Raw genomic sequence first — 12,348 nt, forward strand, 5'->3', positions numbered from 1 at the left:
AGCTAACCCTGGCCTCGCATTAAAAAGGAGAACCAGGCCCTAATCTACATGATTCCTTATTCCACCTAGAGTCTAAAACAGACCTGGAGTCCCTAACTTCTTCACCAAGCTTCAATGAGACATTCACCTACGGGCAGAGGGGGATGGGCAACTCCTTGGCTCACCGAGTGCTGAGTCCTGCCTGGTGGATGGACCCCCCGGTAGTTAGGCCACCCCGGTGTTATGCGCCGTCGGTTTGGGTGCCTTTGGCGTGGTGTGTTGGAGGTGCCGAGAGAAAGCTCCGCGCCTTGCCGTCGACGGTGTTGATGTATGTGGGTGTCATGTCCCTCTTGGGGACATCTCCTTGGCCTCTCCCAGTACCCCTTTTACCAACAATCAGTGTGAAAAATCCTCCTCCGTCTCATGCGGACATGGCGTGGAGCACTTTTTGAATTTGCGAACACTTTTTGAATTCATGGACATATTTTCAATTCACAAACATTTGAATTTGCAAAGATTTTTTGAAATTCACAATAATTTTCTAGATTCAGAAACAATTTTTGAGCTCAAGAACATTTTTTTGAACTCGTGAACATTTTGATAATCTGCACCTTTTTAAATTTGTAAACAATTATATTTTTAGCTCAAGAACATTTTTTGAATTCAGGAACATTTTTATAATCTGCACCATTTTAAATTTGTAAACAAATACATTTGTTAGCTCAAGAACATTTTTTGAATTCGTGAACATGTTTTTAATTAATTATCATTTTTATAATCTTTGAACGATTTTTAAATTTGCGTGTATTTTTAAATATCTTTTTAGAAAGTATTTAAAAGAAAACCGACCGAAGTAGAAAAAAAGGGCATGTTAGGTTTCAATGGGCTGGTTCCAGCCCGTTAGCTCTCGCACGTCGGATTGGTACGCGTTTGCCCTGAGTTGTTACCCTTCGCATTCAAAAAATTACCTCGCATCTCTTCGTGGCGGCGCGCCGAACCTAACCGCGCAACCGCTTGGTCCGCCGGCCGCCGTTGCCTCGCGCCAACCCCAGACCCAATAGGCACCAGAGGTGCACTCGGATTTCCTCTCCTGGCCGAGCCGACGGCGTGGGTGAGCTCTACTCCCTCCAAATCGGAGACGGAAGGCCCTGCCCTGCGCAGCCTACATATATATATGCACCCCACAACCACTTGCCACATCGATCGAATCGAGCCTTGGAACAATGTCGTCGTGGTCAGGCCTCGCCTTCGTCGTAGCCTCCGCCGTCACGGGCAGTGCCGTGACGCTGGCGGCGTCGGCGTTCTAAGACCTCTACTTCCAGCGCTCGCATGCCTTCGACATCATGCCCCCGGATCTGTCCCCTGGCAGCCGGTACATCTACACCCGCGCCCAGAACAACGACAAGGCGGAGCGGGCCATCACCACCTGCAGCGTGCTCAGCGCCTTGGACGCCGGCAGGGCTGATCCGGTCGTCGGCCGCGACGACGAGATTGACCGCGTCATCTGCATCCTCTGCCGCCGCACCAAGAACTGCGCCGCGCTTGTCGGCGCCGCGGGGGTCGGTAAGACGGCCATTGTTGAGGGCCTCGCCCAACGCATCGCCGCCGGGAACGTCCCGGACATGCTGGCAGGAGCGCGCATCCTGGAGCTCGACATGGGGGCGGTTGTTGCCGGGACATGCTGGCGTGGCATGTTCGAAGAGCGCTTGAAAGACGCCATCAAGCACGCGGAGGAGGCAGGAGGCAAGGTGATCCTCTTCATTGATGAGTTGCACATGATTGTTGGCGCCGGCGATAAAGGAGGCCCCATGGACGCCGCCAATATCCTCAAGCCAGCATTAGCCCGCGGCCGCATCCGTTGTGTGGGTGCTACCACTTGCCAAGAGTACCAAAGGTATATCCAGACGGACGCTGCACTTGAGCGCCGGTTCCAGAAGGTTGTCGTCGAGGAACCAAGCGTGCAGGGCACCATCACCATCCTAAAAGGGCTGAAACAGCGGTACCAAGAGCACCATGGCTTGAAAATCCAGGACGATGCTCTCGTTGCTGCAGCACAGCTCGCCGCCCGTTATATTACTGGTTCGTAACTCAAGTCTTCAAAAAGATAAAAATATATTTTCAATTTACTACTCTGTTAGTTGCAACTTGTTAATCAGTGTATGTATGTTGAAGGCGATTGATTGATTTTGTGTGTTCTCAGGTCGCCAGTTTCCTGACAAGGCGATTGATTTGATTGACGAGGCATGCTCTACTGCAAAGGTGCATTTTGACAAGCAGAAAGTGGAGAATAATATAATTAGCTCTATATTTGCACCGAAGGAGTTAACTGTTGGCCCAGATCATGTCGCACAGGTAAATCATAATCATATGTGTGTATAGGTTTTGTTATTACCACTAGCATGTACCTCTCATATTTCAAATGTTATTTGAAGGTTGTCAGTCGATGCACTAGAATCCCTCTCACGACACTTGGTCAAGAGGAGAAGGAGAAGTTAGTCCACCTAGCGGAAAAATTGCATGAGCGAGTCATCGGTCAGGATGAAGCGGTCAATTTGGTTGCGCAAGCGGTGCTACGTTCTAGGGTTGGTTTTGGTCAATCTAGCCGACCGATAGGTTCATTCCTCTTTTTGGGGCCGCTTGGTGTTGGAAAAACAGAACTCGCAAAAGCTCTCGCCGAGAGGATATTTCACAATGAGAAGATGTTGATCCGCTTTGATATGTCGGAATATGCTGAGAGTGGGTCTCTGTCGCGCCTCATTGGGGGACCTCGAAGGTTTGATTCTCCCACTTCCTGCACATGTTTTATTCCTTCTTGACACACTCTATTTCCATATCTCACTAATTCATTTGGCATTCTAAAGCTATGAAGAAGATGGAAAACTTACCGAGAAAGTCAAGAGGTCTCCATACAGTGTTGTCCTTTTCGATCAGGTGGATAAGGCAGACCCCTCAATATTCAAGGTTTTTATCCAACTCCTTGATGATGGTACGTTGACCGATGGCAAAGGACACGTCGTAGATTTTAAAAACACTATCATCATTATGACCTCAACTCTAGGAGCAGAGCACCTAACAACAAGAATGGGCATAGAAAACACAGTCAAAGCTGGTCGGGGTCTTCTTATGGGGCAGGTCTGTAAATCTCAAAGTTCCCTTTTTAAAACTCTTAATGGATACCCGCTAATTGTCATATGCACTTGTTCTTGCATGTTCTGAAACGCTTGAAGCCTGAACTTATTGACAGACTGAGTGAGGTTGTGATATTTGAGCTGCTTTCACACGACGAACTGAAGGAAATATTGAAAATCCAGATGAAGGATGTCATTGCCACAGTAGCTAACAAGGGTGTCTCTCTATTTATAACTGATGCCGCGCAGGATGTCATTTTGTCGGAATCATACCACCTGGTAAGTGGCGCAAGGCCCATGAGGAGATGGGTGGAGAAGAATGTGACGACAGTTCTTTCAAACATGCTGGTCAATGGAGAAGCTTGTGAAGGCTCGACCATCTCCATCGATGCTGCAGATGTTAACAGGGGGCTGAGGTACCATGTACTGAAGAAGCAGGGGAGCACAGACCCATAAAGCCAACGACGAGTTCTGCCGTGGTCACTCCATAGCAGCATCTGACAAAAACAGTGGATGTATATAGGTTGTTTCTGATTTATGATGGGTATTTAGCTTTGTGTAACAAGCTGTATGCACACATACAAATATATCCAGGTTGATCAAGGTTATTGAGCTATACAATTGCAGTAAGTGTGAGTTTTGCCATGGCCAGTCCATGCTCTGTGTGTAGTACACACATAAACAAATATATCCAGATTGATCAAAGCTACTCAGTACATTGTCACATTTAGTTAGTTGCATTTACTATATTTCTTACTTGCTTTTTTAAACTGTCCGCCTTTCGGGGGTTGTCATAAGCAGGGCCAAGAGGATTTTTTTTCTAGGACTATTGTATCGGCTATTTATGATGCGCACAATGAAGTGTTCCTGCACTGGCACTATTTTAGGACCGCAAATACTAATAGTGTAACAGATGATACATTTTTTTTGTCTGTGTGATCTATGGCACCTGCCTGCTGATTGTAATTTCCTACATCAACAGGAGTGAAGCAAGCACTGATATTATTGTCGGATAAAACGGACTTGGCCAATCTTGGAAATGGTCTGCAGAGCTTGGCATGCCTCTTTCGTGCTGTGGGATGTCCTCCATCTCCAAAGAATTGTATAACTGAAAATTGCCTTGTTGTTTTAAGTTAATGCTGGATTGTGTCAGTCTTGTTGTGTCTCCCCATGCCTCACCATGGAGAATTATGTTGTACATCAATGCCTACTTCAGGCCGTGCTGATTTATCATATATATTGTCTTCCCGAAAGCTATGCATTGTTCACAGTAGGTTACTTTTTAGCTAGTTAATAGCTGCATGTTTTTTATAGGTTGATTGTTTGTGTGAGATTAGTCTTAGTATTTATGAAGCCTGATCTTGTACAGGAAGAAGCATTCTCCAGCTTAGATTTACCAACTTTTATGTCTTATGAAGATTTTTTGCGCCTGTAGGTTGTCTATCATCTCCACTGTCGGTACAACGTCAATCCTGGAAGCAGCTGGAGTGAATGTTACAAAAGTTGGAACAGATTACACATTTTCCTGAAATGGTATGCTTAATTTAATGTTTAGCTGGTGAAGCATTTCTTAAAATGGTTTTATTCTAAGGGTGACGCTACGCGTCCACCGGCGTAAATTGAAAAAGATCCGCCGCCACGCTGACCATTGGATAGAGACATAATGACCGTCCGATCTACCAATGTAAGCAACCATCTTTTGCAACAAGAGTGGTGTTTCCGCAACAGTCTGCTTGTTGCAATCACCCGAGCGTGTTTTTTTTGCAACAAAGATCTTGTTGCAGAAATTTTAAAGATCAACCGTGCCTATATTTTTTTAATTTTCTGAAACAAAGATCTTGCTTAAGATTTTTTTTCACAACAAAAGTCTAGTTGCAGAATTTTAAAGATCAGGCGACATGGGCATGTACTTTTTTAATTTTTTGCAAGAGAGGTCTTGTTTGATTTTTTTTTTGTATCAAAGATCTTGTTGCAAAATTTTTAATGGTCAGTTGACGTGCTACTCGTCGGTTGACGGATAAAAAGGTCCGCGTGAGCCGTCAAATCTGGTGTAATCCTGAGTCAAGGGTCATTCTTCACTTTTCCCACTTTTGCAACTAAGGTTTTGTTGCGGAACTTTTTGCAACAGGCGTCATTTTGCAGAAAACATTTGTAACAAAGGTTCTCTTGTAGATTTTTTTGCAACAAGAATAATGTTGCAGAGTTTTTTTTTGCAACAAAGATTATGTTGCGGAAATTTTTTGTCTGCATTGTGGTTGGCTCTCGAGGTCGTGTTACCAGTGCAACATTCCCCATGTTTCAGAAACATGGAGGATGTTGCAGAATCTTAATGCATACTGTGGGTGGGACTAATCCACATGTAGTTGGCTTCCGAGGGCAGCGGATGCGAGGCGTAGAATCTGTTAGTACACGTGGTCTGACGGATCAAAAGTGATCCAACGGCTCCACGCACGGCGGACGCGAGAGCGCGATCCGTCGGCAGAAAGATAACGTTTCCCTTATTCTAAGCATTATTTATCATAGTCAATAAAGTATCAAACTTGTTGAGGATGATAGGGCCGAGTCAAAGAGGAGAAAGACCCTTCCTGTGGACCGCAGTGACTACTCAGGCCAACTGAGATTGTGAAGCCGAAGATGACATTTGAGGAGAAAGAATCCTTCGGAAACTTCTTAGCTTCTTTGTCCGAGGATCGAGAATTACCTGGTCACATCATTGATTTGTTACAGCAGTGTATTGACAGCAATACAGATGGCAGAGACAAAAAAAAATAGCTCAAGTGATCCAGCCATAGTCCGATGTCCATCTATTATTATGTCGCATACTTGTACTTTACAAAGCATCTACAATTCAAACTCAGAAAACCATTTTTCCTTCATCACACAATGGTTGTCACTGTGTAAATTTTAGCTGGAATTGTAAATGTCATGCCATATAAAAGAAAAAACAAAGAATGTCTAATACCCATCAGTTGTTAAGATTTCCATTGACCAAAACAAGAAAAAAATCATATATGTTACTGCCATCAATGGTTATTTCTATTTTGAATAGCAGAGGCAGACATCCTACGTAGTTAACAAATTTAATAGTTTCGTTTTACACAAATAGCTGATGAAAGGTTTGTTGTCAACAAATAGAACTTCAGTAGGTAGCTGCGCTGTATCAAAGGATTTATAAAAGCAGGAATGACCAACCAAAATAGAGAATCACATATTCAGCAGATAAATATGTCGAAGGGCCAATGGCCGATCTTTATTAGATAGGGGAGAAAAGGCAGAATACAAGTAAGTTTGCCGTCAAGAACAATTGACGCCAACGGAAGGAGGGCAGTCGTACTACACCGCCATTCCACTAAAAGAAAAAAAAATACACCAGATCGTGCTAATAACCCAAGTCTATAAGGCAACCCGCAGATCGCCACACTGCTATGTCTTCACGCACTACGTCCAGTACTCTTTCTGCACTGCTTGCCAGCTGATCAAACACTCTGTATAGACATATTTATCTGCTGCATATTCAGCAGATAAATATGTCTATACAAAACAAATGGATATGGTTTTTGATAGTTCTTGACACACCGGATAAACTGCAAACTTATTTATGTGCTTTATTACCTTTTGAGCTTCTATCAAGAGAATTCTTCAGGTCCTTTGCTTAGAGCAGCACCATCATCTTGTGCCATATACTCTGAACATTACCATATCATGTCTGAAACAATGCAATTGGAAACATAGGTATGTAATTTCATTTACCAACTTTAATGTCAATAGCACAACGTTTTGTATTAATCTCCACAAACTGTCAGGCTTTCTTGGGAGGAAAGCATACATTGTTTAGCTCAATCAGAAGAAACAAATGATTAGTGCGGAAGCACATAACTGGTGAGCAAAAAAACCTTGAATAGCTGCAACAGTCCAGCAAACAGTGGTCAAGCCCGGAAATGCAATTCGGCTCTGTGTATTTGCTCCTAAAATCTGGACCACACAAGTTCTCCTCGTGATGCAAGACAGGTGTTGTATACTGAGCGTATTCGGTAGCATCGATTGATTTATGGAACACTGCAAAGCTGCACCACTGCTGACATTTAATGCACCCACATGCGTCTCATAGCCGTTGGTCCAGACGGAGAGACGCCCTCATGTGCCATGTCGCCGTTACCTGCGCCGTCTTGCGGCCGTCCTGACCACTATTGAGTACAGCCAGGTAGCTACCAAAATTGCAGCACACATCCGGACTCAATCCATATTCTGCGAAATCTACACCAACTGAAGGTACCCATCTTTTAAATTCTAAAATTAGACTCATTTTTTCAGAACAGCTGCGTAGCAAGCATGACGCACCTAAAAATTATTGTGTTTCTGTATTTTCAGACATGCATGTTTATTATTCAGAGATTTCATGAATTTTCAACTGAACTATACCACCACTCCCTTCAAGCTATCGGCATCTACACTGATCTTCCACTATGTCAGCTTCGACCACAACCATTCACTATTATTCACTCATTCAGGCATAATCAACAACCTCCACATTTAGAGTATTTACAGCCTATCAGATATAGATTACTGATACCTCTCGTCCACCCAAGTGCCCGCGGATCCATCTTTCCCGTTGATTGTGCTGATGCTGCATCTTCACTCTCGCCGCGCTCGTGAATCACAGCTAGCTGGTCGCCGTCCACCACGTCTCCAACTCCAGTGGCAGAGGCGACGTATCCATTGTCGGCTTCACTCTCACTTACGTAGGGCTGCCGCAAATTTCTGCCGCCACACTGGCCGCCCTCCTACCTGTGAACCAGATGCTGGTCTGCATGGGATGTTCACCCCTGCATCTAGCATAGCAGGCTACGGCAGCACACTCCCCGCTGTGTATGATCCGCTCCCAAACATGCTCTCCCAAGTTATCCACATACCCCCGCGATTGTTTGCTCCAGTGCACCGATCCTCCCAGTCCTGTACGGTGGATGCTTACCCATCTCTAACCCTGCATAAAGGAATCATCTTATACCCCAAGAAAACCTGATGCACCAACAAACAGCAAAGGCATGTCCACGAACAAAACAAATCAACACTGATACTCAAATTTACACCCACTACTCATAATAACAATTTTTCATCTTAGTTCATCATTTTTTGTACCATACTACCCATTAAAAAATACTGATGCCTGCCCACTGCTGGCACACAAAAGAGTGCAACACTCCTCCACACAGCTCAAGTTTAAGCAATCAACTCATGAGTACCTGAATCTCAAAAAACCTTCAATTTCATTTCCTACTAGCACTAGCACTTCAAGTTTTGGAGCTAGGGTGTATGTCAAGGGCTCAATACCTTTTAGTCCACCCTCGCACTTGCGGATCCATCTTGCCCGTGGACTATGAGGAAACTGCATCAGCGCCTACCCTTGCCGGGCATGGAGCCCTGTCTGGCGGTTGATTGCCGACTCTTACTCTGGAACAAAACAGAATTTTTTTTATCCCTTTCCATTCTACCAGAAAAAATTAATAAGCAAGCTCTGGTACTTTTCCTGTATCTGAGTATAAACAAAATCCTGAACGAATGACGGAGTCTAAGACAGGGCAAGACACATAGCATACTCATTTCAAAAATGGTTGGCTAAATTTCCTCCACATTCATCAAACTATCCTTGATGTACTGAACCTCGGCACTTTGTCCATGCTGTTCCATTGCATCAGGACACCACCACAATTTGTAGGATTTATCAACTGCATCCAAACAACCCACTACAAGCAAAGTGCAGATTACCTTTTTGTCCAGCCAGGTGCTTGCGGATCCACCTTGCCTGTAGATTGAGCAGAACATCCATCAGCACTATCAGTTTGATCCTGAATCACAGCCTCTTGGTCTCCATCAAAGTGTGCTTCCCCCTCCGCCTCGTCAAGAGCTTCTCCATTGTCACCCTCGCTCTCGCTGAAACCGGACATGGCGGCGCCACCACCAGCTACAGTTCTCTCCTCGCTGCACGCTGCACCATTCAACATCTGCCCATATGAGTATATGACCCTTGACCAAATCCACCGCCAGCCCCCCTGGATCCATTGGCCGATACATCGTCTCCACGCCCCGAGGCACCAATCAACTCCATTAGGGCCGCAGCGCTTGCCGCCTCGTTGGTGAATATTGGCAGCCTGCGGGTGTTCATCGAATATCTGTAAGTCCTGCCGCTAGCTAGTAAATCCAATGGAATAAAATTTCTTTCTAAATGCAGTGCTTTCTTACTTGTCAACCGGCGAGACGGGGAAATCCAGAAAAATCGGAGAGCTTCACCGCCGCCGCCGCCCACCCAGACTCTATTTTTCCCCTGGTCTCGATCCCCTTTTTTCCCAAAACAGAGGATGCAACTGGTGGACGGGGATGCATTTCAGTCAAGCACGGGCTGACTGGCGGGTCCAACAGCGTACAGTACTAGACAGCTGCACACGGCGCGGGCTGGTGAGTGGGCTGGTCGAGAAACGGATGCGCGCTCACCCGCCGTTAACGCGACTCCGAGCCGTTGGCCGATGCTCTACGTACACGACCCCACGTCTGTGTATTCGCTCTTATTATGTACTCGTATATCAAACTGGATAATGTCTGGCCCAAATCCCACAGCACATACCCACGGCCCAGATTCCGGGATCATCTGGACCCGGGAGCCAAAACGCCTCTCCCGGTGAAGCCACGCTATAGCTGGGTAGTCAAGCGACTACACAGCAAATTTTTTTTTTGAGAACTACGACTACGCAGCAATTTAGCACGTCGAAGACTACCACGTCTGTCTACTTCGTCGCTAAAAAACAGGTTCTGAAAACTGACAAAGGAGGCCCATCTGTTATCTGTTTTTGCATGTGATTTGGCTGGCCCATATAGCAAAGGAAACTACACACGGACGTCCTAATTATAACTTCCCTAACTAGCCGATCCTCAAATCCTGTGATTACTCTTTCTACTCCTACATCTCTTCTTTTTCACCTTCCCATGTAATCCCTAATGGCCAACGGGGGCACACCGCCGGTAGGTTGGAGCACATCATGCACAGATGCACATGTTGGACACCAAGCGCTGACGCCGCCCGCCGCCCAGAATCACCACCGTAAACACGGACGCCTCCTCAGCCAGTCTCCGACTCTATGCAGTACTGTAATTTCGGCGATCAGCGAGTGCACCGGGATTCTAGGACAAGATCCTTTTTCTTCTATTTCTACGCTAAATCTTCTTCCTCTTCCAATCTTTTTTCTCTTATTAAGAAATTAAGATCTTATTTTTCATAGTAAAAGGTTTGCTTTTTCACTTGTTAGGTATTATATTTGGTAGTGAAATACTGAATGGATAAATTTGTCAAAGCATTGCAACCAGAAATATATGTAAAATGAAGTATGGTCTTTTCTGTTCCTGTTTTTTTGTCCATGAATTTTTCCATTTAAAAAGGTTGACAACACAAGGTTTGGATCCTGGCACCGCCACTGCCAGCAAAGCCAACAAAATAAAACTACTCATTTTTTCGAACTATTAACAGTAGGAGTACTTCCTACTTCTTTAAATTAATAAAATAATTTGGGGGGAGAGCGGGGTCTGTATATGTAATTTTACAAACCCACCTCACATTCTTTGGGTGGGTAGATAGGGGGGGTTAAGATAGAGAGTGTAACAAGGAAGAAAGAAAGGGTTTATGTCTTTCTTCACCCTATAAGTGAGGAGAGCAAAATCTTCCCTAAACCAATAGAGCCAGGACTCCCTAGATGGAGAAATCCCACTAAAATGTTTCTTATTCCTCTCCTTCCAGATGCTCCATGCAGCCACCAGAAAAATTTCCATGAAGAGGGGTTGGATCCAGGAATCCTTTGCCTAGGCGATTTTTTGTAATCTGGATCCCCCTGGCTGCCAAGCAATGTGCAGGGTCGGCCAACAACTTGAGCTGAAAGAACAGTTGAAGAAGAGATACTCAACGGTTTCTTCAATGGTAGGCCACATAAGATGCAGTCATGGTTATCTGCTATGTTGTACTGCCTACGTTTCAACATATTCCGTGTATTTAGCCTGTCAGACAGAAATAGCCAGCCGAAGACCTCGATCTTCATCGTTGATTTAGACTTCCAGATCCACTTTGTAGCTTAAGTGAGCATGACCCACTAGTGCAGAACCGGGATTTAGCACCGGTTCATAAGGGCCTTTAGTACCGGTTCGGCATGAACCGCCACTAAAGTGCCACCGCGTGGCACGAGCCAGGGCTGAGTGCTTGGAGACCTTTAGTACCGGTTGGTACCACCAACCGGTACTAAATGTTTGGGGGCGGTTTGGTTTTATTTTTTATTTTTCCTTTAATTTTATGTTTTCAATTTAATTGATAGATTGTTTTTATATTATAATGAGTTATTAAATCATTAGGTGAAAGTACCGCAGACTAGTTTCAACTGGATGCATGGATCCTAGTTTCAACTGGATATGACATATACTTGATCACTTAGCTAGGATCCATCCAGTTGAAACTAATCTACGGTTTGCTTCATAAATGATATAATAAATCATCATCATCATCATCATCATATTAATATAAAAACTCTTGCATCATATCATCACCAACAACAGTATACTAGCTAGCTAATAATCATCATAGTCGTCATTACCACTATTTAATCATCATAGTCTTACTGCTATCTAATCACCACCACACTACTAGGAAAAGGCTATAGATGAAATTGACACTAATGGCGCACTAGAGAAGTGGTGCGCCACTACTATTTACTAATGGCGCACCATGTGGTGATGCGCCATTAGTGTGGAAGACACTAATGGCGCACCAGGCACAAGGTGCGCCACAAGTAACAATTTTTTTTTTCATTTTTTCAAACATATTAATGGCGCATCCTGACAAAGTGCGCCATTAGTAGTTCTAACTAGTAATGGCGCACCAACCATGGAGTGCGCCACTACTGTATTTTTTTATTCTTTTTTTTACAAAACTACTAATGACGCACTATTGCAAAGTGCACCATTACTAGTTCAAACTAGTAATGGCGCACTATGCCACGGTGCGCCATTAGTATATATATATATATATATATATATATATATATATATATATATATATATATATATATATATATGTATTTACTTTTTTTGCAAAACTACTGATGGCGCACGACCAGGAGGTGCGCCATTAGTATGTTGGGTTACTAATGGCGCATGGCTGTGTGGTGCGCCATTAGTAACCTAAGATCAGCTAGATATTTTGGACAGTCACACC

At 44.4% G+C, this 12,348-nt stretch overlaps 1 protein-coding gene and 1 long non-coding RNA gene across 2 annotated transcripts; one reads left to right on the plus strand and one right to left on the minus strand.

Moving 5' to 3' along the window:
* Positions 1-983: 983 nt before the first annotated feature.
* LOC123151286 (chaperone protein ClpB1) lies at positions 984-4,205 on the plus strand. Its single transcript, XM_044571021.1, has 5 exons — positions 984-2,058; positions 2,180-2,331; positions 2,412-2,752; positions 2,841-3,111; positions 3,207-4,205. The coding sequence occupies exons 1-5, from the start codon at positions 1,323-1,325 to the stop codon at positions 3,561-3,563; spliced, it is 1,857 nt and encodes a 618-aa protein (XP_044426956.1). The 5' UTR covers positions 984-1,322; the 3' UTR covers positions 3,564-4,205.
* A 3,366-nt stretch (positions 4,206-7,571) lies between these two features.
* On the minus strand, positions 7,572-9,449 carry LOC123151293 (uncharacterized). The gene is made up of 4 exons (XR_006475610.1): positions 9,345-9,449; positions 8,871-9,253; positions 8,436-8,555; positions 7,572-8,088 (listed from the first exon to the last, which is right to left on the minus strand). It is a non-coding gene; the product is annotated as an uncharacterized lncRNA (long non-coding RNA).
* Between the last annotated feature and the right edge of the window lie 2,899 nt (positions 9,450-12,348).

Source organism: Triticum aestivum, chromosome 7A (assembly GCF_018294505.1).
Source record: "Triticum aestivum cultivar Chinese Spring chromosome 7A, IWGSC CS RefSeq v2.1, whole genome shotgun sequence".
NCBI lineage: Eukaryota > Viridiplantae > Streptophyta > Magnoliopsida > Poales > Poaceae > Triticum > Triticum aestivum.

Coding starts and splice junctions, on each gene's coding strand:
- LOC123151286 (XM_044571021.1), top strand. CDS start 1,323: ATGCCCCCGGATCTGTCCCCTGGCAGCCGGTACATCTACACCCGCGCC. Junction 2,059..2,179: donor CGCCGCCCGTTATATTACTG/GTTCGTAACTCA, acceptor GTGTGTTCTCAG/GTCGCCAGTTTCCTGACAAG. Junction 2,753..2,840: donor CTCATTGGGGGACCTCGAAG/GTTTGATTCTCC, acceptor GGCATTCTAAAG/CTATGAAGAAGATGGAAAAC.